Source organism: Mustelus asterias, chromosome 16, assembly GCF_964213995.1.
Source record: "Mustelus asterias chromosome 16, sMusAst1.hap1.1, whole genome shotgun sequence".
In the NCBI taxonomy this organism is placed as follows: domain Eukaryota; kingdom Metazoa; phylum Chordata; class Chondrichthyes; order Carcharhiniformes; family Triakidae; genus Mustelus; species Mustelus asterias.
The window spans coordinates 97,960,619-97,988,169 of NC_135816.1; the positions used below are offsets into that span (position 1 = coordinate 97,960,619).

Here is a 27,551-nt window from a genome sequence, read left to right on the forward strand (position 1 = left end):
TGTGCTGCACTTTGCTTTGTTCTTTGACTGAAGATATTGTTGCTAAATTTGCTGATGCCACAGAAATAGGTAGGAAACTAAGGAGAGGACATAAGACTGCTCCAAAGAGATACCGATAGAAGAAGTGAGTAGACAAAGTTAGGGCAGATGGGGGAAAATGCGAAATTTGTCATTTTGACAGGAAGAGGGGAAGCTTAATACTTGAGAGAGATCTGAGTGTCCTCGTGAATAATCAGAAAACACTGACATACAGGTCCAGCAAGTAATTAGGAAAGCTAATAGAATGTTATCATTTACCATGAGGAGAATTGATTACAAAAGTGGGGAGGTTATACTTCAGTTGTACAGGACATTGGTGAGACTACATCTGGAGCAGTGCTTACTGTTTGGTCTCATGATTTAAGGAAGGATGTAAACGTATTAGAAGCAATTCAGAGAAGGTTTACCAGACTAATACGCTGGCGGCACAGTGGTCGGGCGGCACTTTGGTACAGTGGTTACCACTGCTGCCTCATAGTGCCAGGGACCCGGGTTCAATTCCAGTCTCGGGTGACTGTCTGTGTGGAGCTTGCATTCTCCCCCTTGCCTGCGTAGGATTCCTCCGGGTGCTCCGGTTTCCTCCCACAGTCCAAAGATGTGCGGGTTAGGTTGGTTGGCCATGCTAAATTGCCCCTTGGCAGAGTAAATGAATTGGGATAGGGCCTGGGTGGGTTTGGTGTCAGTGCAGGCTCAATAGGCCGAATGACCTCCTTCTGTACTTTTGGGATTCTATGAATCGGAGGGTTGGCTGCTGAGGAACGGCTCGAGGGGCCAAGTGGCCTACTCCTGCTCCTAATTCCTATGTTTGTGTACACCGGTTACCCTCATTTCCCAGTGTCAGTGCAAGGGGAGATCTCCAAATGATGCTGCAATGCCTGGTCTCCCCTCTCAGCGTCAGCGAAGAACACTTGTAGAGCTTGGTCCCTACATTGTGGGCGGCATGATTAGCACTGTTTCCTCACAGAGACAGGGGGGATTCAGTTCCAGCCTCGGGTCCTTGTCTGTGTGGAGTTTGCACATTCTCCTCATGTCTGCGTGGGTTTCCTCCCACAGTCCAAAGATGTGCGGATTGGATTGACTGGCCATTCTAAATTGACCCTTAATGTCTGGGGGATTAGCAGGGTAAATGAGGGTTACAGGAATAGGGGCTATGTGGGATTGTGGCCAGTATAGTCTCGATGGGCCAAATGTACTGCAGGGATTCGATGATTGACTGGTAAATAGTACACCCTCCTGCCCCAAACAATGCAGCAGTCTCTCAAGACTGGTGACAAGATAATGGGTACCATGGATTCAGAGGGCTCAGATTTCTGGACTGGGGCCTCTCACAGCCAAGGCCCTCTGATTCAAAACATGAGAATGGCGCCATCACCAGATAAGGTAGCATGCAGCTGTGGAGGGAAAAGACCCTTGGGTTAGGCACAGAAAGTAGTCAGTGCCCAGAGACTGTGGCGCAATGAAAAGTCAAAGGAACAACGTAAAGACAACAGGCAACCTTCAGCACTTACGTCATCATCTGTGCGCGTTGTCACCACAGCATCGATCATCTTGCGAGGATTGTTCACACTGGATACAGTCAGTTTACCCAAGGATCCCTCGAACTGCACTATAACCAACAAAAAAGCTGTCAGTGCCAGCAACTTCTTCCTCTTATTATTCATTTCCAGGATGTGTGTGTCACTCTTAAGCCCCATATTTATTGCCCATCCCTACTACTCGAGAAGGTGGTGGTGAGCCACAGCAGTCCATGCAGTGTCAGTGCACCCACAGTGCTACTCGGGCAGGATTTTAACCCACCGACAGTGAAGGAACGACAATACATTTCCAAGTGGGGATGGTGAGTGGTTTGGAGGGGAACCTGCAGGTGGCTGTGTTCCCAGGTATCTGCTGCCCTTGTCTTTCGAGACAGTAGTATCGGGGGTGTGGAAGGTGCTGCCTCAGAAACCTTGGTGAGTTCCTATAGTGCATCTTGTAGATGGTGCACAAGGCTGCCACTGTTCGCCAGTGGTGGAGAGCACGAATGTTTGTGGATGGGGTGCCAATCAAGTGGACCTTGAAGATGGTGGACAGGCTTTGGGAAGTCAGAAGGTGAGTTACTCTCTGTACGATTCTTCACCTATGACTTGCTCTTGTAGCCACAGTGTTCAATGTCAAGAGGCAATGGTTAGCTTTTCTCTCGTAGATGGTCATTGCTTGGAAATTGTGTGCTTGGAATTTTATTTGTTACTCATCAGCCCAAGCCTGAATGCAGGTCTTGCTGCATTTGGACATGGACTGCTTCAGCACCTGAGTGGCGAATGGTGCTGAATATTGTTCAGTCATCAGCAAACATCTGACCAAATGATGAAAGGAAGGTAACTGATGATGCAGCTGAAGACCAGACCGAGGACACTATCCTGAGGAACTCCTGCAGTTATGCCCTGGAGCAGAGATGATTGGCTTCTAACAATCTCAACCATCTTCCTGTGCGCCAAGTATGACTGCAACCAGCAGAGACTTACCCCCCCCCCCTCCACTCCCACTGACTCCAGTTTTGTTGGGGCGACTTGGTACCACACTCGGTGAAATGATGCCTTGATGTCAAGGACAGTCACTCTTCCTTCACTTCTGGCATTTAGCTCTTTTGTCCATGTTTGAACCAAGGCTGTAAAGAGGTCAGGAGCTGAGTGACCCTGGTGGCATCTGTGATTAGGTTATTGCTAACTAAGTGCCGCTTCACAGCAATACCAATGACACCTTCCATCACTTTACAGGTGACCAAGGGTTGACTGCTGGGGCAGTCATTGGCCAGGTTGAATTTGTCTTGTGTATAGGACATAATTGAGTAATTTTCCACATTGCCAGGTAGATACCAGTGTCGTAGTTGTACTGGAAGAGCTTGGCTAGGGGCGCGGAAAGTTCTAGAGCACAAGTCTTCAGTAGTGTTGCCAGATATATTGTCAGGGCCCGTAGCCTTTGCAGTATTCAGTGCCTTCAGCCGTTTCGTGATTACACGTGGATTGAATTGAATTGGCTGACAACTGTGATATTGGGGATCTCCGGCAGAGGCCGAGATGGATTATCCACTTGGCATTTCTAACTGAAGATGGTTGCAAATGCAATGTTTTTGCGCCGATGTGCTGGGTTCCTCCATCATTGAAGATGGCGATATTTGTGGAGCCTCCTCCTCCAGTAAGTGGCAGAAGCATGGAGTTTATATCTGATCTGTTGGTGAGGTGACACTTAGCTCTGCCTATCACTTGCTGCTTCTGCTGTTTGGCACGCAAGTAGTCTTGCATTGTAACTTCACCAGGCAAGTGGACTCGCACCTTGGAAATGGTGGACAGGCTTTTGAGTGTTCGGTGGTGAGCTACGCCACATAATTCCCAGCCTCTGACCTGCACCCTTGAGAACCATCACCGAAATCCCACTTTCAACATCCTGCGGGATGACCACTGACCAGAAACTGAACTGGATCTAAATACTACAAATGGAGGTCAGAGACTGAGAATCCTATGGCAAGTAACTCATCTCCTGACTCCCAAAGCATTTACAGGGCACAAGTCAGGAGTGCGATGGCACATTCACCATTTGCCTGGATAAGTGCAGCTCCCACAACACCCTAACTCAACACCTTCCACATTTGATTGGCATCCCACTCACAAATATTCACTGCCTGCACCACTGACTATAATTGGCTGCAGTTTGCACCAATTACAAGATGGACTGCAGCAACTTACCAAGGCTCCTTCGGCAGCAACTGATGAACTGGAACCACTGCCATCTAGAAGGACAAGGGCAGCAGATACCTGGGAACATCAATACCTGAAAGTTCCCCTTCAACTCACTCACCATCCTGACTTGGAAATAGATCGCCACTCCTTCAATGACGCTGGGTCAAAATCTTGGAACTCACTCCCTAACAGCACCATGGGTGTATCTACACCTCAGGGACTGCAGCGGTTCAAGAAGGGAGTTCATCACTATCTTTTCCAGGGCAATTAACGATGGGCAGTACGTGCTGGCCTAGCCAATGACACCCATAGAAAAATATTTATGCGGCTGGGCCACATTAGTATTTGATTAACAGTAACCCTCAGGAGGTTGGTGGCGGGAGAATTCAGTGATGGTAATGCCATTAAAAGTCATGGCCAGAGGTCTAGATTTCTTGCAGAACAGTAACAGGCTATAAATAAGTCCTCCAGCATTCCAAAGGGAGGTACAGCAAGGGGTCGGATACACAGTAAAGCTTCCGCTACACTGATCCATCAAACACTCACAGTAGAGGTCCAACTCCTGTTAAATACAGAGTAAAGCTCCCTCCATATTGTCCCCATCAAACACTCCCAGGACAGGTACAGCATGGGGGTAGATACAGAGTAAAGCTCCCTCCACACTGTCCCCATCAAACACTCCCATGACCCATAGACACTCCCAGGGCAGCGAAGCGTGGGATTACCTGTGGAGTTTTACAGCACCTTCACTGCAGCTAATAACTTTAATCTGTAGGCTTACTGTATGTGCTCTTTCAAATTGTCCATCAGTTTGAATCATCTGACATCTGATGGTTGTTTTTGGATCAGTCAATTTAACATCAGAAATGCTGTTAACAAGCAAGAGACTTCCACAAGCTCCATATCTGCAGGACCTCTACCCAGCTCCAGAGCTCGGTCTCAATCCAGGATCGGAGATTGCGACTGAGGATTGCTTGACAATGGCACAAATTTAAAATTGTCATCCGTGGTTTCACATCTCCACTTAGCCTCATCCTTCCCTATCTCTGTCACCACCTCCAGTCCCGACAACTTTCCTTCTCTGTAACTGTCCCCAGTCCCTCTAACCCTCCCTCTCTCTGAAACTGCCTCCATCCCCAACAACCCTCCCTATCTGTAACCTCCTCCAGTCCCTCCAATCCTCCCTATCTCTGTAACCACCTCCAGTCCAAACACCTCTCCAAAATCTCTTACCTCCTCCAGCCCCAGCAAACCTCCCAATCTGTGATATTCTCCCTTACAATCCTCCCCAGCTCGCCAACCTCCTCCCCAGCTCGCCAACCTCCTCCCCAGCTCGCCAACCTCCTCCCCAGCTCGCCAACCTCCTCCCCAGCTCGCCAACCTCCTCCCCAGCTCGCCAACCTCCTCCCCAGCTCCGCAACCAGTCCCACAACCTTGCGGAACCTATCTACTCTTCCCATTCGATGCTGGTGCGCATTCCTGACATTAATCACTCCCCAGTTGATGCCAGTGCCTGACTGTCTCGGAACCTGGGTGATAAAATTCACACTGAACATCTCCACCAACCAACTCCCTTCTCTTTTCCCTCTTTTAAGACATTGTTCAAAAACTACCTGCTTGATCAACCTCATGGGCAACTGTCCTGATACCTCGGGTGGCTCGTTTCAAAGCTATTGGTGGGAGTTGAGGAGTGTTTGCCACATTAGTTGTTGCAGCGGAGGGGGGCAGGAAGCTCGGTGTTACTCTCCCAGGTCAGGGCTGAAGTTGCAGGAGGGCCCCAAGTATTGTACTGTCCCAATCCCTGACCCTTGACCCCGAGGCAGCCATATTGAATTACCTGGCCGATAGCTGTGCTCCAGCTTTGCTACCTGTGGCGTGATCAACTTTGTCCGCTCTTTCTTGGGCCCCTCACTGTTCAGGTCCAGAGCCGCCTGCTTCTTCTCCAACCTCTCAAAGTAGTTCTACGTTGGGAGAAAGCAATGGCAGCAAAAGGTGAGCAGAGAGACTGGCATTCTTACGCATGTGTGAGAAATAAGAAGGGGGAAATCACTTCGATAGGGTTGTACTATAGGCCCCCAAATAGTCAGCGGGAAATTGAGGATCAAATATGTAAGGAGATTACAGATAGCTCCAAGAAAAATAGAGTGGTATAGTAGAGGATTTTAACTTTCCCAACATTGACTGGGACAGCCATAGCATTAGAGGGTTGGATGGAGAGAAATTTGTTGAGTGTATTCAGGAGGAATTTCGCATTCAGTATGTGGATGGCCCGACTAGAGAGTGGGCAAAACTTGACTTCCTCTTGGGAAATAAGGAAGTGTTAGTGAGGGATCACTTTGGGACCAGTGACCATAATTCTATTAGTTTTAAGATAACTATGGAGAATGATAGGTCTGGCCCAAAAGTTAAAATTCTAAATTGGGGCAAGGACAATTTTGGTGGTTATCAGGCAGGAACTGTCAAAAGTGAATTGGGGGAGTCTGTGGGAAGGCAAAGGGGCATCTGGTAAGTGGGAGGCTTTCAAAAGTGTGTTAACCAGGGTTCAGGGTAAGCACATTCCTCTTAGAGTGAAGGGCAAGGCTGGTAGAAGTAGGGAACCCTGGATGACTCGGGATATTGAGGCCCTGGACAAGGAGGAGGAGGCGGCACATGACATGCATAGACAACTGGGATCAAGTGAATCCCTTGAAGGGTATAGGGGGTGTCGGAGTAGAGTTAAGAGAGAAATCAGGAGGGCAAAAAGATGAAAGACGAGATTGTTTTGGCGGATAAGGCAAAAGAGAATCCAAAGAGCTTCTTCAAATACATAAAGGCCACAAGAGTGACGAGGGAGAGAGAGTAGGGCATCCGAAGGATCAACAAGGTCATCTATGTGCGGATCCACAAGAGATGGGTGAGATCCTAAATGAATATTTCTCATCAGTATTTACTGTTGAGAAAAGCATGGATGTTAGGGAACTTGGGGACATAAATAGTGATGTCTTGAGGAGTGTACATATTACAGAGAAGGTGGTGCTGGAAGTCTTAAAGCGCATCAAGATAGATAAATCCCCAGGACCTGATGAAGTATATCGCAGGACATTGTGGGAGGCTAGGGAGGAAATTGCGGGTCACCTAGCAGAGATATTTGAATCATCAATAGTCGCAGGTGAGGTGCCTGAAGATTGGAGGGTGGCAAATGTTGTGCCTTTGTTTAAAAAGGGCTGCAAGGAAAAGCCTGGAAACTACAGGTCGGTGAGCCTCACATCTGTGGTGGGTAAGTTGTTGGAAGGTATTTTGAGAGACAGGATCTGTGGGCATTTAGAGACGCAAGGACTGATTAGGGACAGTCAGCATGGCTTTGTGAGTGGAAAATCATGTCTCACAAATTTGATTGAGTTTTTTGAAGGTATAACCAAGAAGGTAGATGACGACAGTGCAGTTGCTGTTGTCTCCATGGACTTTAGCAAGGCCTTTGACAAGATACCGCATGATAGATTGTTGCACAAGGTTAAATCTCAAGGGATCCAGGGGGAGGTAGCTAAATGGATAAAAAACTGGCTTGATGACAGAAGCTAGAGGGTGGTTGTAGAGGGTTGTTTTTCAAACTGGAGACCTGTGACCAGCGGTGTGCCTCAGGGATCGGTGCTGGGTCCACTGTTATTTGTAATTTATATTAATGATTTGGATGAGAATATAGGAGGCATGGTTAGTAAGTTTGCAGATGACACTAAGATTGATGGCATAGTGGACAGTGAAGAAGGTTATCTCGGATTGCAACGGGATCTTGATCAATTGGACCAGTGGGCTGACAAATGACAGATTTGTTTAATTTAGATAAATGCGAGGTGATGCATTTTGGTAGATTGAACCAGGGCGGGACTTACTTAGTTAATGGTAGGGCATTCGGTAGAGTTACAGAAAAAGAGATCGGGGGTACAGGTTCATAGCTCCTTGAAAGTAGAGTCACAGGTGGACAGAGTAGTGAAGAAGGCATTCAGCATGCTTGATTTTATTGGTCAGAACTTTGAATACAGGAGTTAGGACATCTTGTTGAAGTTGTATAAGACATTGGTAAGGTCACATTTGGAATACTGGTCACCCTATTATAGAAAATATATTAAACTAGAAAGAGTGCAGAAGAGATTTACTAGGATGCTACTGGGACTTGATGGCTTGAGTTATAAGGAGAGGCTGAATAGACTGGGAGTTTTTTCTCTGGAGTGTAGAAGGCTGAGGAGTGATCTTATAGAGGTCTATAAAATAATGAGGGGCACAGATCAGCTACATAGTCAATATCTTTTCCCAAAGGTCGGGGAGTCTAAAACTAGAGGGCATAGGTTTAAGGTGAGAGGGGAGAGATACAAAAGGGTCCAGAGGGGCAATTTTTTCACACAGGGTGGTGAGTGTCTGGAACAAGCTGCCAGAGGTAGTAGTAGAGGCAGGTACAATTTTGTCTTTTAAAAAGCATTTAGACAGTTACATGGGTAAGATGAGTATAGAGGGATATGGGCCAAATGCAGGCAATTGGGACTAGCTAAGTGGTTAAAAAAAGGGGTGGCATGGACAAGTTGGGCCAAAGGGCCTGTTTCTATGCTGTAAACCTCTATGGCAGATTATGGATAGGTGTGGAGGTCACAGGGTAGTCATGGGTGACCTTAACTTTCCAAATATTGATTGGAACCTTTATAGGTCGAATAGTTCGGATGGGGCAGTTTTTGTACAGTGTGTACAGGAGGGTTTCCTGACACAATATGTGGATAGGCTGACAAGAGGTGGGGCCACATTGGATTTGGTACTGGGAAATGAACCGGGCCAAGTGTTCGATTTGGTTGTGGGAGAGCACTTTGGAGATAGCGACCACAATTCGATGTCTTTCGTTATTGCAATGGAGAGGGATAGGGCCGTATGGCAGGGCAAGGTTTATAATTGGGGGAGGGGTAATTATGATGCGATTAGGTAAGAATTAGGGAGCATAAGATGGGAACAGAAACTGTCAGGGAAAGGCACAATTGAAAAGTGGAGCTTGTTCAAGGAACAAATACTGCGTGTCCTTGATAGGTATGTCCCTGTCAGGCAGGCAGGAAATGGCAGAGTGAGGGAACCATGGTTCACAAAAGCGGTTGAATGTCTTGTCAAGAGGAAGAAGGAAGCCTATGTAAGGATGAGAAAACAAGGTTCAGTTGGGTCCATTGAGGGTCACAAGTTAGCAAGGAATGAACTGAAAAAAGGGCTTAGGAGAGCTAGGAGGGGACATGAGAAGTCCTTGGGGGGGTCGGACCAAGGAAAACCCCAAGGCTTTTTACTCTTACGTGAGGAATAAAAGAATGACCAGAGTGAGGTTAGGGCCGGTTAAGGACAGTGGTGGGAACTTGTGCATGGAGTCAGAAGAGATAGGAGAGGCGATGAATGAATACTTTTCTTCAGTGTTCACCAAGGAGAGGGGCCATGTTTTTGAGGATGAGTGAGAGATACAGGCTAATAGGCTGGAGGAGGCAGATGTTCTGAGGGAAGATGTATTAGCAATTTTGAAAAACCTGAAGGTCGATAAGTCTCCTGGGCAAGGGATGAGATTGCAGAGCCTTTGGCTTTGATCTTTGGGTCCTCACTGTCCACGGGGATAGTGCCAGAGGACTGGAGAGTGGCAAATGTTGTTCCTCTGTTCAAGAAAGGAAATAGGAATGGCCCTGGTAATTATAGACCGGTTAGTCTTACTTCGGTGGTCGGCAAGTTAATGGAAAAGGTCCTTAGGGATAGGATTTACGACCATTTAGAAAGATGCAGCTTAATCCAGGATAGTCAACACAGGTTCGTGAAGGGTAAGTCTTGCCTCAAATTTGATTGAATTTTTTGAGGAGGTAACTAAGTGTGTCGATGAAGGTAGAGCAGATGATGTTATATACATGGATTTTAGTAAGGCGTTTGATAAGGTCCCCCATGGTCAGCTCATGAAGAAAGTAAGGAGGTGTGGGACAGAGGGAAATTTGGCCGATTGGATCAGTAACTGGCTATCTCATAGAAGACAGAGGGTGGTGGTGGATGGAAAATTTTCAGACTGGAGACCAGTTACCAGCGGTGTACCACAAGGATCAGTGCTGGGTCCTCTGCTATTTGTGATTTTTATTAATGACTTGGAGGAGGGGGCTGAAGGGTGGATCAGTAAATTTGCAGATGACATCAAGATTGGTGGAGTAGTGGATGAGGTGGAGGTCTGTTGTAGGTTGCAAAGAGACATTGATAGGATGCAGAGCTGGGCCGAAAAATGGCAGATGGAGTTTAACCCTGATAAGTGCGAGGTGATTCATTTTGGTAGGACACATTTGAATGCGGATTACAGAGTCAAAGGTCGGGTTCTGAGGAATGTGGAGGAACAAAGATCTTGGGGTTCATATCCACAGATCTCTGAAGGTTGCCACTCAAGTGGATAGAGCCGTGAAGAAAGCCTATAGTGTTTTAGCGTTTATTCACAGGGGGTTTGGTTTAAGAGCCGTGGGGTTATGCTGCAACTGGACAGGACCTTGGTGAGACCACATTTGGAATATTGTGTGCAGTTCTGGTCACCTCACTACAAGAAGGATGTGGAAGCACTGGAAAGAGTGCAAAGGAGATTTACCAGGACGCTGCCTGGTTTGGAGGGTAGGTCTTATGAGGAAAGGTTGGGGGAGCTAGGGCTTTTCTCTTTAGAGCGGAGGAGGTTGAGAGGCGACTTAATAGAGATTTATAAGATGATGAGGGGGATAGATAGAGTGGACGTTCAGAGACTATTTCCTCGGGTGGATATAGCTATTACTAGGGGACATAACTATAAGGTTCGTGGTGGAAGATATAGGAGGGATGTACGAAGTAGGTTCTTTACTCAGAGAGTGGTTGGGGTGTGGAATGGACTGCCTGCTGTGATAGTGGAGTCAGACACTTTAGGAACTTTCAAGCGGTTATTGGATAGGCACATGGAGCACACTAGAATGATAGGGAATGGGATAGCTTGATCTTGGTTTCGGAAAAGGTTCGGCACAACATCGTGGGCCGAAGGGCCTGCACTGTTCTATGTTCTATGACTCTGTGGGGATTTCTCTAATTGGAGGTACTGAATGTAAAAGCAAAAGAGACTGTATGTGAACTTCCTAAATCGCTGATTAGGCCTCGTCTGGAGTACAGTGGACAATTCATTCAATCCCAACAAGTGCTTCCTCTTTCATTTTTAATCATATATATTTGGAAGTACCGTTTCCTATATTCTTTCATGTTATAGACTCAGAATCGCTACAGTGCAGGGGGAAGGGCATTTGGCTCATCGAGTCTGCACCGACCACAATCCCACCAAGGCCCAATTCCCATAACCCCATATATTTACCCTGCTAATTCCCTGACGCTTAGGTCAATCAATCTAACCTGCACATCTTTGGACTGTGGGACGAAACCTGAGCACCCGGAGGAAACCCACACAGACATGAGGAGAATGTGCAAACTCCACACAGTGAGCTGAGGCCGGAATTGAACCCGGGTCCTGGGCGCTGTGAGGCAGCAGTGCTAACTACTGTGTCACCGTGGCACCTCATGCTTCCAGGAAAGGTGCGAAAGGTGCAGGGAGGGTTGCCAGGGATGAGGAATTTCAGTGACGAGAAGAGATTGGAAACATTAGGCCTGCCAGCGATGCCCATGTCCCACGAATGAATCAAAATAAAAAAATAGGCCTCTTCTAGGAACAGAGGTGGTGAAGAGGTGGCCTGATGATAGATAGGGGCCTTTCAAGTTGACTGGAATTTCAAAGCAGAAAAGATTTTTTTTTCATTCATGGGACGTGGGTGTCGCTAGCTGGACCAGCATTTATTGCTCCCCCCCCCACGGACTGAAAGACTTGCTAAGCTATTTCAGCAGGGCATTTAAGAGTAAACCACTTTGCTGTGGTCTGGAGTCACATGTAGGCCAGAGCAGGTAAAGACAGCAGATTTCTTCCCTTGAACCACAGGGGTTTTTATGACAATTGACAATAGTTTCATGCTCATCATCAGATTTTTAATTGCAGATTTTTACTGAATTTTCACCATTTGCTGCGGTGGGATTCGAACCCGGGTCCCCAAAGCATTGCCCTGCATCTTGGTGCTACTAGCCCAGTTACAATACCACTCACGATGCCACTGCCTCCCCATAAACAAAGCAGAAGGAATACAACCGTTCCCTCACGAAAGTGGGACAATAGCCAGAGGTCAAGAGATTTAAAAACTAAGCGGCAAAGGAGCCAGAGGGGAAACGTGATGTTTGTTTTCACACACAAGTGTCAGGATCTGGAACGCTCAACCTCAAAACAGTCGATCCCATCAATCATCCCAAAAGGGACTTGGTCGGGTGCCAGAGAATCAGGAACTTGCTGCCAAAACCGATGCGGGACTCCGCATGACTGCTCTTTCAAAGAGCTGGCACAGGCACAGAGGGCCGAATGGCCTCCTCTTGTGCTGAAGGTTTCTGCACAGTTTGCACTGCTGTAGGTGGTAAACACCTCCACTCCTCCAGGGATCGGGAGGACCCGCTTGCTTTTCTGAGCCTCGGTTTCCAGCCAGGATAGCCGACCACTCAGAGCTGGATGGAACCAAGGAACGGTGGTGGTGGAGGGGGGGAGCGGGGGGGGGGGGGGGGGGGGGCATGTGGGCAGGTGGCGGCATGGAAAGAGGGGTATGTGCGTCTGTGCATGCCAGCACATGCATGTGCCGGTGTGTATGCACGTGCACCTATATGCATGTGGTGGTGTCCCTCTAATAAATTTCTCCACATGCCTGAGAGAGAATTTCAGTAAAGGTCGCAGGTCCAGAATGTTGGTATTCTCTCCCTCGCCAGCGGGTTGGCACAACCCACAAACAGGCTGCTCAATCCATCCAGTCCGTGTCACAGTTACTGATCTTGTAATCTGAGTCACAGTGACACGGAATTGCTCCAAATTTTACCGCGCAGAGACAGGCCATTCAGCCCCACTGATCTGGCACAGTGTTTAGACCCCACACCAGCCTCCCACGGCACTTCACCTCATCCAATCAGCAAATGTCTTGCTTCCTTTCTCCCTCACGTGCTGACTTAGCTTTTCCTGAAAAGACAATCCACACTGTTCACCCTCAACCACTCCCCTGTGGCAGCCGGGTCCACATTCTGGGTAAAGAAGTTTCTCCTGAATTCCCAAGTGGATTTCATTGGTGATTCTCTTATGTGGAGTCTGCACGTTCTCTCCGTGTCTACATAGGTTTCCTCCAGGTGCTCCAGTTTCCTCCCACAGTCCGAAAGACGTGCTGGTTAGCTGCGCTGGCCATGCTAAATTCTCCCTCAGTGACCCAGACAGGGGCCAGAGTGTGGCGACTAGGGGATTTTCACAGTAACTTCATTGCAGTGTTAATGTAAGCCTACCTCTGACGTCAATAAATAAACTTAAAAAAAACTTGAACTTTAGTGCGTCTGAGAGAGGGAGTTTCCACAGTCCACCCATTACCCTTCCTACCTGATAGTAGTAATCGTCCAGGTAGGGGTCTGCGCTCTGTAGCTGCATCATTTGGATCTTGCTGACCCACTCTTTCTCTCGCTGGGTCATCAGATTGCCGTAGGGGTCCTTCTTCATCTGCTCATGATAGCTGCCTCTGCTGTGCCTGTCGCCTGCAGAGCCATTCTGTCCTCGGTGCTGGCTGAGAGAGTGAGCAAATGAGTAAGGAAGGGAAAAAGAGAATGAGAGCGTGGGCGGAGAAACTGTATGCAATACTGTAGAACTGTAAGCAATACTCCAGAACTGTACGCAATATTCCAGCTGAGGTCTAAACCTGCCCTGCCATCTTCAATGACCTATGCACCTGTACACTCGGGTCCCTTTGCTCCCGCACCCCTTTCAAAATTTAAGAAGCCCCTCATCATCCGTGGTAGCATTCGGAGTCGATCTCCTCTGGACCCTTTCCAAGGGCCCTTCCTAAATTCTCATACCCAGAATTGCACACCCTCCTCCAAGCTGAAGCCCCTCATCCCTGACACTATTCCATAAATCCCACCGTCCTCCACTCACACCTTCCTCCAAGGCCCCTAGCAGTCATGCCGAAGTATGGAACCTGCAACTGGACATGCCAAGGGAGGGGTTACTTACTTCCTGGAGTTCTGTAGCTGGAGTCGTTGGTTGAGGAGACGACGGTGCTGGGGGTGAAGGTGAGTGGTGTCCGCTCGGAACATGGACTGGGAAGACCTAAAAAGGTTAAAAGTTGAGTGAACAGCATGCATTGATCCTACATTCTTTCACACAGCAAAACCCCCAAGGTGTTTCACAGGAGCGATCGGTATACATAGAATGAACTTTGGTGAGGCCTTTCACCATCTCAGGACGTCCCAAAGAGCTTCACGGACAATGAGGGTTGTCACAAAATTATAGGATGTTATGAAAATAAATATAGTGGCTACATGAGCAGGTCAGAGGCTAGGAATACAGTGGCGAGTAACTTAACTCCTGACTACCCCAAACTTGTCCACCATCTTGGCTCAAGTCAGGAGTGTGACAGAATACTCCCACTTGCCTGGATGGGTGCAGCTCCAGCAACACTCAAGAAGCTTGACACCATCCAGGACTAAGCACCTTGCTTGATTGGCACCACATCTACAAACATTTATTCCCTCCAACACCGACGCTCAGGAGCAGCCGCGTGTACTATCTATAAGAGGCACTGCAGCAATTCACCAAAGATCCTAAGACAGCAACTTCTGAACCCACGACCACTTCCACCTAGAAGGACAAGGGCAGCAGATACATGGGAACACCATCACCTGCAAGTTCCTTCCAAGCCAAGCACCATCCCGACTTGGAAATACATCGCCGTTCCTTCACTGTCGCTGGGTCAAAATCCTGGAATTCCCTCCCTAATGGCACTGTGGGTCCACCCACAGTGGACTGGCAATTCAAGAAGGTAGCTCACCACCTCCTTCTCAAGGACAACTAGCGATGGGCAATAAATGCTGGCCAGCCAGCTACAGCCATGTTCCACAAATGAACTTTAAAAATATGTTCACCAGATGTGAAACTGAGAAACAAAACTAATTTGCTCCCTGAGTAAAACTGACTGAGGCCTGCATTTAATTTCAGAAAATGCTTTGTTAGCTTGAATCCTTTTTGAGAATGTTGGTACACATTTCCAGCTGGCGTTTGTGCTGCTAGAACTCAAAGACACATTGTGCAGCACCTTCAAAACCCGTGACCAATACCATCTAGAAGCATGAATGCAGCATGAGAACACCAGCAACTGGAAGTTCTGCTCCAAGCCACACATCATCCTGACTTGGAAATCTATCGCCATTCCTTCACAGACACTGGATCAAAATCCCAGAATTCCCTCCCGAAGGCACTATGGGTCAACCCACAGCACGTGGACTGAAGCAATTCAAGGTGGCAGCTCACCACCATCTTCTCAAGGGCAACTAAGGATGGCAAGAATGCTGGCCAGGCAGCGACGCAGATGTCCCACGAATGAATACAAAAAATAAAATAGATGAATTTTTTTTGCACAAATCAAACCGAAATGTATTTTTTAAACCACGTCTGAGCAGCAATTAAGAGAAAGGAAGAACAGGGACCAGGATGTTCTTTAATAGTCAGGGTGCTGTGAGCCTGGAAGCAGTTTCGACACAGACGAGGTGTTGAAGAACCAGCAGCAAGAGAGAGAGAGAGAGGCAGCCATCCATAGGAATCAGTTCAGCCACAGATTGCAGGCAGAAAGCAGCAGAAAAGCAGGGGCTCAGACAGCTATCCGAAGGAAACAGCACAGTTAAGAGATGAAGTGCTGAAGGCAAAAGCCAGGTTGTGCATAAGATTATTTTCTTCGCTGAACCAAGGACCATTCCCAAGTCCATGACACATCAGCTGTATGGTGTGGTAATTACTGGCGAGATTTGACCATTTGGTTTATGGTTGTTGCTTGGAAAATGGCGGTCTCAGCAGAGTTTAAGATTACGGGCGGAACAGGCACTTGTGGGTTTTCCGCCAGTGAGGGACAAAGCGCTCACTGTTAATATGTGGAAGTATGAGATTCGTTTTGTCGTGTTTCATCCTTCTTCTACTTTAACATACACTCCGAGAAGTGGGGAGGGGGGGAACACAGGGCGGGGAGGGGGGGCCGACGCGGGGAGGGGGGGGCCGACGCGGGGAGGGGAGCCGACGCGGGGAGGGGAGAGGGGGGCCGACGCGGGGAGGGGGGCCGACGCGGGGCGGGGCAGGGAGGGGGGGCCGACGCGGGGTGGGATGGGGGGGCTGACGAGGGGCGGGGCGGGGGGCAGGGTGGGGTGGGGGGAGGGGGGGCTGACGAGGGGCAGGGCGGGCCGACGCGGGGTGGGGTGGGGGGGCTGATGATGGGCGGGGGGGCCGACGAGGGGCAGGGAGGGGGGGGCCGACGAGGGGCGGGGCAGAAACGTGGGGCCAGGAGAGGGGGGAGAAACGCGGGGCCAGGAGGGAGGGAGAAACGCGGGGCCGGGAGGGAGAAGCACGGGGCTGGGGGGGGGGGGGAATGCGGGGCTGGGAGGGGGGAGAGAAAACACGTGGCCGGGAAGGGCGGTGGGGGCGGGGGACACGGGGCCAGGGCGGGGGGTAAAGTAGAGGTGGAGCAGACGCTCCTTCTGGGGCATTGTAGGACAAGAGGTCATAGTCTTAGGATAAGGGGTCGCAAACTTAAAACAGAGTTGAGGAGAAACTACTTCTCCTAAAGGGTTGTGAATCTGTGGAATTTGCTACCCCAAAGTGCGGTGGATGCTGGGATAGTGAGTAAATTTGAGGAGTTAGACAGAATTTTAATTGGTAATGGGTTGAAGAGTTACAGGGAGACGGCAGGAAAATGGGGATGAGGAGCACATCAGCCATGGTCGAATCGTGGAGCGGACTCGATGGGCTGAATGGCTTAATTCTGATCCTATATCTTACGGACTTATGGTCAGGAGCACAAGGGGGGGACCAGAAGCAAGGGTGGGAGACCAGGAGCATGGGGGAGCATGAGCACCCTGGTGGAGTGGTGGTGGCGGTGGGGAGTGAGACATTCAAAGGAGTGAGCTACGTACACCCACATGCTGTTACGGTGGGAATGCCAGGATTTTCAGGTGTTTCTCACTTGCCGGTGCAGACCCGGTGAGCCGAAAGACTCCTTCTGCTTTGTATGAATCTATGACTTTGACCCAGCGACACCGAAGGCACAGCGATATACTTCCAAGTGAAGATGATGTGTGACTTGGAGGAGAGCCTCCAGATGGAGGTGTTCTCAGGTATCCGCTGATGGAAGTGGTTGTGGGTTTGGAAGGTGCTGCCGAAGGATCTTTGGTGAATTCCTGCAGTGCATCTTGTAGACGGTTGTGAAGTTAGTGCTTGTAAAATTATAAAGGAATTGTAGAGTGCCATGAGTTGTGAAATTTCATGGTTCTATTTGAGAGAATGGTACTTTTTTTTTTTGCTATGCTTAGAGAGTTAAAAGAGATGCAGCGCAACTGCAGTACACAGAGAGCACAGAGTGAAACATTGTATCACAAGGCTCGGCAGTGGTGCTGCCAAGACAACAGGTTATTTTTGAATATTAACCAATCAGTTTCAACTCAGCATTTGAATAACAGCAGCCCATCAGATTTGAATTTGACGTTTTGGTAACCTGTCAACCAATCCTATTGGGGGGATTTTGGTATGTCATCGGGGTATAAGAGCCAGCTTCCAGCTCGAGAGAGCCAGACATCCACTGCCACAGCTCACAGCTTGAGAGAAAGACACAGCCAGCAACTGTCTCTGGCAACACAACAGCCACACTTATGTCTTAAAAGAAAGCCTCATCTCGATAGTGAAGACAGAAGAAATCAGCAAAGACCACAGAAGATTCCAGTAGACAACAAACCTGGTTGAAATTTTGAGAGCGACTAAAAATTCAACTTTTTTGTTAATAACTGGGAATTACAATTATCTTAACATTAGAATAGTGTTTTATTTGGTTTATTAGTAGTTTAATTAACCTGTTCACTGTTGGTTAGATAAATAAAGTGTTACTTGCTGCTTTTACAGAGTGTGTCTCAGGTAGTTATTTTGATTTAACCACTGAAAGTTGCTGAAGCACAGATGTTACCCTTCTCACATACTTTACCAGATTATAAAGGGAGGTACTTGTCTTTGATGGTTAAGTGTTAGTTCTCCGAGAAGAGGAGATCAACCTCCCCCTTCATAACATGGTGCACACACTGCCACTGTGCCTCGGTGATGGAGGGAGTGAATGTTTATGGATGTGGTGCCAATCAAGCAGGTTGCTTTGTCCTGGTTGTTGTTGAGCTTCTTGAGTGTTGTTGGAGCTGCATTCACTCAGGCAAGTAAAGAGTATTCCATCACACTCCTGACTTGTGCCTTGTAGATAATGGACAGATTTGGGGAGTCAGGAGGAGAGTTACTCGATACAGGATTGCCAGCTTGTGACCATCTCTGGTCGCCACAGTATTTATTTGGAAAGGCCAAACTTTGGTCCAGTCTGGTGAGGAAAGAAATGTTCAAGCAGATGGCATTTGCAATCCCATTTGCTCACCGGGAGTAAAGCATGAGATCCCCTGCTATTAAATCAACAGAAGAAACTTCAGTCTGCGCAAGTTGACAAAGCAAACAGTCAATACTATCTGTCTTATACTCAGTAAGAAGTCTCACAACACCAGGTTCAAGTCCAACAGGTTTATTTGGAATCATGTGCTTTTGGAGCACTGCTCCTTCCTCAGTACACTCACCTGAGGAAGGAGCAGCGCTCCGAAAGCTCGTGATTCCAAATAAACCTGTTCGGACTTCTAACCTGGTGTTGAGAGACTTCTTACTGTGCCCACCCAAGTCCAACGCCGGCATCTCCAGATCATATCTTATACTCCACCATGCAGAATCAACATGAGTTAAACAGGAAGTAACAGTGAAACTGTTGTTAGACACCCTACAAACTCGACTGGGGGGGGGGACCGGGGATTTCAGTTCCCATTCAAAGCAGCCAAGAGCAGATCTACTCGACTTGTGTTCCCTGGGTATAATCTTAACTCAAAAGATGCACTGTTCCAGATTTCTCTCATGTCCAGCTCCATTGGTCTATTTTCCAGCTAAGCCAACCTCCTACTGAGCCTGTGCGACTCATGTGGGCTTCTCAGCCAAGCCTCTGGCGACAACTGCTTTTGAGCTTCTCCGAATCCCAAGGTTCAGCAGCACTCAAGGCATCCCTTCAGCTGCATGGAGCCGACCTTCCTCTTTGTCCACTCTTGACTAACTGCTGCTCATGGATCCTTGAATTGACTTGTGGGATCTCACAACAGGGTTCAACTGTCTCTGCTCGAAGGCAGAGTCAAAGGTGTATTACATACCTTAAATGTTGCAAACTCCAGTCAACCAAGGCTCCCTCCCCACAGGGTCAAAATGTCAAAACCGCAGGCAAAAAATACCCAAAAAGGTTTCATCATGGTGCCCGCAGCGGAGTGTCACAGGCCCCCCCACCCAATGCCCTCTCCATTCCCACGGTACCTGATGTTCTGCAGGTGTCCTGCTGTGGCTGGGCTGAAGTACGGCCGGAAACCGGTGACAGGCGGCATCATCTGTCCGATCCTACTTTGCAGCAGGTTAGCATTCATGGCCGTCAGCTGGCTCCCCACCAAACCTGGGACTCGGGCAAAGTGACTGGGGGACATCCTCCCCGTCTGCTGCTGTGGATGGAACAAGGTGCAAAGTTAAGCACACACCGAGGCTCCAGCCTGCTCGGGGTCAACGAATGGCAAGGTCAAATGCACAGCCCAAGTGTCACGTCTGCTGGGAGTCAACAAGGTCAAACAACCAGACACACACACCCAGCAAAATGCAACCACATCCATTCACCCTGCCACACACCTACGTAGCCCCCAAGACACACACTCGCATACACACACATAGGCACACACCCCCTCTCCCAGCCCCCACCACACACCCGCCACCCACACCGCCCAGCCCCCACCACACAATTTGGCCCCCACACACCTACACAAGTACCCACCCACGCCCACAAACAAACCCACCTACATACACATCACAGAGGTTCAGTTAGCTGAGTGGGACCAAGACGATTTCAGACACAGATAAAAGAGGATTCTTCGAGACAGGATTTACTCCCACTTGGAAGTAAGACGAAGTATTAGCGGGAGTCAACATGGTTTTGTGAAGGGGAGATCGTGTCTCACGAACTTGATCGAGTTTTTCGAGGAAGTGACAAAGATGATTGATTGAGGATAGGGCAGTGGATGTTGCCTACATGGACTTCAGTAAGGTCTTTGACAAGGTCCCTCATGGCAGACTTGTGCAGAAGGTGAAGTCACATGGGATCAGAGCTGAGCTGGCAAAGTGGATACAGAATTGGCTCGATCATAGAAGTCAGAGAGTAGCAGTGGAAGGATGCATTTCTGAATGGAGGGCTGTGACAAGTGGTGTTCCTCAGAGATCAGTGCTGGGACCTTTGCTGTTTGTAATATATATGTATATAAATGGAGGAAAATGTAACTGGTTTGATTGGTAAGTTTGCGAACGATACAAAAGTTGGTGGATTTGCGGATAGCGATGAAGACCATCAGAGGATACAGCAGGATATAGATCAGTTGGAGACTTGGGCGAAGAGATGACAGATGGAATTTAATCCGGACAAATGTGAGATAATGCATTTTGGAAAGTCTAATACAGATGGGAATATATAAATGGCAGAACCCTTAAGAGCATTAATAGGCAGAGGGATCTGGGTGTACAGGTACACAGGTCACTGAAAGTGGCAATGCAGGTGGAGAAGGTAGTCAAGAAGGCATACAGCATGCTTGTCTTCATCAGCCGGGGCACTGAGTTTAAAAATTGGCAAGTCAAGTTGCAGCTTTATAGAACCTTAGTTAAGCTGCACTTGGAATATAGTGTTCAATTCTGGTCGCCACACTACCAGAAGGATGTGGAGACTTTGGAGAGGGTACAGAAAAGATTGACCAGGATGTTGCCTGGTATGGAGGGCATTAGTTATGAGGAAAGGTTGGAGAAACTTGGTTTGTTCTCACTGGAACTTCGGAGGTTGAGGGGCGACTTGATAGAAGTCTACAAGATTATGAGGGGCATGGACAGAGTGGATAGTCAGAAGCTTTTTCACAGGGTGGAAGAGTCAATTACTAAGGGGCATAGGTTTCAGATGCGAGGGGCAAGGTTTAAAGGAGATGTATGAGTTTTTTTTACACAGAGGGTGGTGGGTAGCTGGAACTTGGGAGAGGTAGTGGAAGCAGATACGATAGTGACTTTTAAGGGACATCTAGACAAATACATGAATAGGATAGGAATAGGTGGATATGGTCCCGGAAGGGTATGGGGTTTTAGTTCAGTCAGGCAGCATGGCCAGTGCAGGCTTGGAGGGCTGAAGGGCCTTTTCCTGTGCTGTAATTTTCTTTGCTCTCCACCTTGTTTTCTGTGGATGGCACAGTGGTTAGCGCTGCTGCCTCACAGAGCCAGGGACCCAGGTTCAATTCCGGCCTCAGGTCACTGTCTGTGTGGAGTCTGCACATTCTCCCTATGTCTGCGTGGGTTTCCTCCGGGTGCTCCGGTTTCCTCCCACAGTCCAAAGATGTGCGGGTTCGGTTGATTGGCCATGCTAAAATGACCCGAGTGTCAGGAAATTAACAGGGTAAATATGTGGGGTTACGGGAATAGGGCCCTGGTGAGTTTGTGGTTGGTGCAGACTTGATGGACAAAATGGCCTCCTTCTGCACTGTAGTCTTCAACCAATTCAATTCACTCCACGTGATATCAAGAAATAGCTGAAGGAACTGGATATTGCAGAGACTATGAGCCCTGACAATATTCCAGCAAGAGTAGTGAAGACTTGTTGCTGCAAAACTTGCTGTTCCCCTCGCCAAGCTTTTGCAATTCAGCTACAACACTGGCATCAACCAAGAAATGTGGAAAACAGGACAAACCCAACCCTGCCAATTACCGGCCCATCAGTCTCCTCTTGATCAAGTGATCTAAGGGGTAATCAATGGTGCTATTAAGCAGCACTTGCTTCACAATGACACGCTAACACTCAGTTTGTGTTCTGCCAGGGTCACTCAGCTCCTGACCTCATTCCAGCATTGGCTCAAGCAAGGACAAAAGAGCTGAATGCCAAAAGTGAGATGAGAGTGACTGCCCTTGACATCAAGACAGCATTTGACTGAGTGTGGCATCAAGGAGCCCGAGCAAAATTGAAGTCACGGGAATCATGGGGAAAGTTCTCCGCTGGTTGGAGTCATACTTGGCACAAAGGAAGATAGTTGGAGGTCAATCATCTCAACTCCAGAACATCACTGCAGGAGTTCCTCAGGATAGTGTCCAAGGCCCAATCATCTTCAGCTGCTTCATCAATGACCTTCCTTCAATCACAAGGTCAGAAATGCAATGTTCACTGATGATTGCACAATGTTCAGCACCGTTCGCGACTCCTCATTCTGAAGCAGTCCATATCTGAATGCAGCAAGATATGGACAATATCCAGGATTGGGATGACATTCGTGCCACAGAAGTGTCAAGCAATGATCATCTCCAACAATATAGGGTCTAACCATCGCCCCTTAACATTATCATTGATGTATAATCCCCCACTATCAACAGTCTGGGGATTACCATCGACCAGAAACTAAACTTGACTGGTGATATAAATCCTGTGGCAACAGTAACCGGTCAGGGGCTCAGAATCCTATGGCGAGTAACTCACCTCCTGACTCCCCAAAGCCTGTCCACCAACTACAAGCCACGAGTGTGATGGAATACCCTCCACTCGCCTGGATGAGTGCAGCTCTAACAACTGTCAAGAAGTTTGACACCATCCGGGACAAAGCAGTCCGCTCGACTGACATTCCTTCCATGAACATTCACCCCCTTCCACCACTAATGCACAGCAGCAGCAGTGTGTATCATCTACAAGATGCACTGCAGAAACTAGCCAACCCTGTTTCAGTAACACCTCCGAAGTCTACGACCTCTACCATCTGAAAGGACAAGAGCAGCAGACACCTGGGAACACCACCAGCTGGGAATTCTGCTGCAAGTCACTCACCATGCTGACTTGGAAATTTATCGCTGTTCCTTCACCATTGGGTCGAAGTCCTAGAATTCCCTAACAAAACTCTGGGTGTAACTACAACATATGAACTGCAGCAGTTCAAGGAGGCAGCCCACCATCACCTTCCCAAGGGAAATTAGGGATGAATGATAAATGCTGGCCCAGTATGCGATGCTCACATCCCATAAAAAAAATTTTTAATCCCTCAGAGGACAGAGGAGTGCTTCCAATAGCCAAACCTGCTCTATATCATGAGCCCGACACTGTGCCAGACATGAACAGAACAGACAGACAGCAGTCAGGGGTTAAGGTGGCACAGTGGCCAACGTGTTAGCCTCTGTGGTCAAAGTTGAGCAACAATGGTTAAGCAACAGTGGTTAAGGTGGCCAGGGACCCGGGTTCGATTCCCACCTTGTGTCACTGTCTGTGCGGAGGCTGCACATTCTCCCCGTGTCTGAACATAAGAACATAAGAAATAGGAGCAGGAGTAGGCCATCTAGCCCGAGCCTGCCCCGCTATTCAATAAGATCATGGCTGATCTGACGTGGATCAGTACCACTTACCCGCCTGATCCCCATAACCCTTAATTCCCTTACCGATCAGGAATCCATCCATCCGCGCTTTAAACATATTAAGCGAGATAGCCTCCACCACCTCAGTGGGCAGAGAATTCCAGAGATTCACCACCCTCTGGGAGAAGAAGTTCCTCCTGTGTGGGTTTCCTCCCACAGTCCAAAAGACGTGCTGGTTAGGTGGATTGGCCATGCTAAATTCTCCCTCAGTGTACCCAAACAGCCCGAGTGTGGCGACTCGGGGATTTTCACAGTAATTTCATTGCAGTATTAATGTAAGCATACTTGTGACACTATTAAATAAACAATATTTTTAAAAAGTGGATACAGTGTTATCCAATTGCATCAATCGGTCATTCCCAACATAATGTACCTGTGCCGTTCCGAGTAGAAGTGGGTTCAGCATTTGGGTGACACCGCCTTGGAAATGGTGGGCACGCAATGAGGAATTCTGCAGAGGGGGGTGGGGGGAGATGGTAGAAAAGAAAATAGACAGCAGGTAAATGGCAAGATCCAAACATATTCCCATAACAACAGAGGAATCTGCTCCCAAAGCTTTCGCAGTGGCAAGGGCGAAGGTCAGCCACATGACAGCTCCATCCGTACAGTACCCGATGGTGCTTGGACCATCGCACCCTGCCCCATGCCATCTGGTCGTGTACCTTCGCCAAGAGCCCAGCTCTGCCAGCTGGCCACTTCTGCGCCCGTGCCAAACACTCTTCCTCCTCTGGCCCCACATACAAAAATCCCCTCTCACTTTTATCGTCCTCGAATTCTCCCCTTCCTCCGCAACCATGCTACGTCTCTCATCCTCCATATCCACCCCCCGACTCCCACCGCATGCTGTCTGTGCCCTCTTCCCAAGTTTTCCCCCACTCTTCCTCCCCCCACCCTCAACATTCTCCTCACCGCAACATTCAGCAGCTGGGTAGGCGACATCCTCTCTTTGAAGGGGGCTGAGAATCGCTGGTGAATCGGAGCTCGCACGTGGACGGGAGTGGGGCACAGTATGGATGGCTGAAAGAGTGGAGAGAGATCAGTGACACTTAGAAAATAACCCAGTCCTGGAGAGCTGGGGCGATGGAGACAGTGACTCGCATTTAACATAGCAGGGCGTCCGGGTGTACCAGTCATTATTTTATATTTTGCGGTGGCCCTGTGAATCACCTCAGTTCCTAGGTTTTCAGGAGTTTAACCCCTCTGATTCGTGCTTCTTCTAGTTCAAAGCTTGCATTTATCTGCACTCAAATCCGTGTCACAGTTTTGTCCACCCGTTTGATTTTAACTCTGTAGTTTTATCTAAGGCACGCTGCCAAGTCTTTACACATCATTGGCAAGCTTGGACATATGGGGGAGGGGGTTTGGATATTTTTGGTAAAGCTACAAGGGACAGCACGGGCTGCCTATATGATTTCACAAGGGCCAAGCCAAATTATAGAGACGGTGCAACTTAATCGCAACATGGATTCACATAGCGCCTGTAAGTGAAGTCAAACAACACAGGGTGCGTGCGCAGGCAGCACAAGGCACTGGCTGCCATCGACAGAGCAATTAAGATCAGAGCTGCACCCTTTGCCAGAATTGGAAGACATGATGTGGAGGGTGGCGCTGAACTGGGATGGGCACAGTAAGAAGTCTCACAACACCAGGTTCAAGTTCAACAGGTTTATTTGGTATCATGAGCTTTCGGAGCCCAGCTCCGTCATCAGGCGAGTCTGATGAAGGAGCAGCGCTCCAAAAGCTCGTGAGACCAAATAAACCTGTTGAACTTGAACCTGATGTTGTGAGACTTCTTACTGGAAGAGTTCAGAGATCGGAGACCTGCAGGAGGTCACTTGGATAGAGAGGGTTGTAGGGACTGGAGGGGGTTACGGAGATGAGGAAGGGTGTGAGACCTTGGAAGTATTTGAACACCCAGCCCGCCAACCACTGCTACACTGCCATGGAGTTCGGAAGATATGGCCCAAAGTAGCAGAGCCTTGGGATGAGTCCAAAGTGAGAGGACAATGGAGAGACTATTGTAACAGTCAAATTTGGTTCAGAGTGCACAGGCATTGGAGTCGGAGAGGAAATCTTGCTGCCATTGTGCAGAAGCAGCCACAGTAAGACTTTGAGGAACTGTAAACCGGATGCAACATACCTGCTGGCTGCTGAGGTGGCTCATGTGCTTGGGGGGTGTTCCGATCGGGGCTGTCCGCACAGGGGGGCTCCCAATCACAGGGGAGGAAGACCGGGGAGGGGGCGCACGGTCCGATAGGTCCCGCTCTTCATCATGGCCCAAGAGAGACCTCTTGGGCAAAATGGAGTCCTTGGATCCAGACAGCATCCTGTTCTCCTATAGGAGGAGGAGGAAGGGAACGCGAAACAGCTTAGCATCAAATTACAGGTTACACAAGAAGGGGAGGAGGCTATTCAGCCCCCGAGACTGTTACAGAAGAACATGAGGCCTCTCAGCCCCTCAAGCCTGTTCTACAGAAACAAGAGGCCCATTCAGTCCCTTTGAGCCTAGTTATACAGAAACAGGGAGGATGCCATTCAGCCCCCTCAAGCCCATCACACAGGAACAGGAAGTGGCCATTCAGCCCCTTGAGCCTGTTACACATGAACAAGAGGAAAACTTTCAGCGCCCTCGAGCCTATTATACAGGAAAAGGAGAAGGCCATTCAATGCCTGCGGTCTCTCACCTTAAGAAACGAGCAGGTCATTCAAGTCTTCGAGCTTGTTATATTAGGAACAAACTTTCGGCCACTTGAGGCCATTACAAAGGAACAGATTATAAGGACATCACAAGATGAAAAACAGGAACAGGTATTACATGTTGAGCCTGCTCCGCTGTTCAATATGATCATGGCTGGTCTTCTGTTCAACTGTACACTTCTGCCTCTACCTCATATCCTTTGATCCCCAAAATCCTGTATACATAAGGTTTAAATATACTTAACAATGGAGCGTACACAACTCTCTGATAGACCATTCCCAAAACTCAACTCTCAGTGAGGAAACTTTGCCTCATCTCAGTCTGAAATCACTGCCCCTCATTTTGAGACTGTGCCCGTGTCCTAAATTCCCCGGCCAAGGAAAACAATCTCACAGCGTCTCATCCTGTCCAGCCCCTCCAGAATCTTGAAGGTTTCAATCTCATTCTTTGAACATATGTTTGTTCTGCAATGTAAAGCTAAGTGAACTGAGCCTCTCACCTCAGGGAACAATCTAATGAACCTCTGCTGGACCACCTTCAATGGAGGTATACCAGTCCTTAAATACACAGGCCAAAACTGTCTCCACAATAATTCAAATACAGTCTCACCAAGGCCAGAGACAATGGCAGCAAGATTTCCTTACTCTTGGACTCAAATTCCCTTGCAGTTTAGACCAACATACCATTGGCCTTCCTAATTGCTTGCCTCCATGCTAACGTTGTTTCCGACACTGGTACACCCATGTCCAGAAGGAGAACACCATTTAGTCCTTTGAATCTGAGATCCCCAGGAATAGACACAACACACAGGAGCAGAAGTAGGCTATTTGGCCCATTAAGTCTTCACTGCCATTCCAGCCCGAGGGCAGGGTTGAGCGGGAGCACGAGAAAGGGGGTGAGCATGTGTGTGTGACGCGTGAGTGTGTGTGTAAGGAGCAAGGTGCATGCCATATTTGAATATCAGCTTTCCAGCATCACTCCTCCCATTAAAAATGACAAAAGATGAGACTTATATTTTTTAAATAAGGTAAGTTTTTACATTACCCCTCCTAAAGTGGGTATGTCTTCCAGGGCTCAATATTAAGGAGAGTTGGGAGGGTGGCTTGGCCAGGGGTTGTGACAGGGCCATGTAGTTAGCTAACAAGTGTGTGAATGTGTGGCACTTCCTGATTGCTAATATATGCATTGATATAGCTAGATTGTTTATGCATGTGAAGACACACAGACAGATACCCACACTCAGGCACAAGAGGAGTTAAAAGTCTTTTACAGAATGTCAGTTTGAGTACAGAATGTTCTCACAAGCCTTTCTCCAATGTAATAGTTATACTGGCGTCTGCTGAGGGCTCTGAGCATGTACAACCCATGATAGGTTTTTCAGTCTGAAAGTGAGTGTTCTGCGAACAAGACCTGTTTTACTAGTGCTCCTGTTTTTATAGTTATTACTATTCTGCTACTGTTTACTTTGTTTTTTATATCAAGAAGTTTC

At 48.4% G+C, this 27,551-nt stretch overlaps 1 protein-coding gene and 1 long non-coding RNA gene across 3 annotated transcripts in view; one reads left to right on the forward strand and one right to left on the reverse strand.

Annotated features, from left to right (window-relative positions):
• The window catches only part of LOC144505311 (uncharacterized), a 97,111-nt gene that overhangs the window by 36,795 nt on the left and 32,765 nt on the right, over positions 1–27,551 (forward strand). The gene's annotated exons all lie outside the window — the stretch shown is intronic.
• Positions 1–27,551, reverse strand: part of patl1 (PAT1 homolog 1, processing body mRNA decay factor) — a 58,035-nt gene that overhangs the window by 12,084 nt on the left and 18,400 nt on the right. The window contains exons 5-12 of one of the 2 annotated variants that reach the window (XM_078231426.1): positions 25,505–25,699; positions 24,274–24,381; positions 23,738–23,815; positions 19,228–19,403; positions 13,837–13,932; positions 13,210–13,390; positions 5,590–5,713; positions 1,548–1,645 (exon numbers count right to left, since the gene is read on the reverse strand). In XM_078231426.1, coding sequence (XP_078087552.1) covers positions 1,548–1,645; positions 5,590–5,713; positions 13,210–13,390; positions 13,837–13,932; positions 19,228–19,403; positions 23,738–23,815; positions 24,274–24,381; positions 25,505–25,699 — 1,056 coding nt within the window. Of the gene's footprint in view, positions 1–1,547; positions 1,646–5,589; positions 5,714–13,209; positions 13,391–13,836; positions 13,933–19,227; positions 19,407–23,737; positions 23,816–24,273; positions 24,382–25,504; positions 25,700–27,551 lie in introns of both variants that reach the window. The other variant, XM_078231425.1, reaches the window with a different exon arrangement.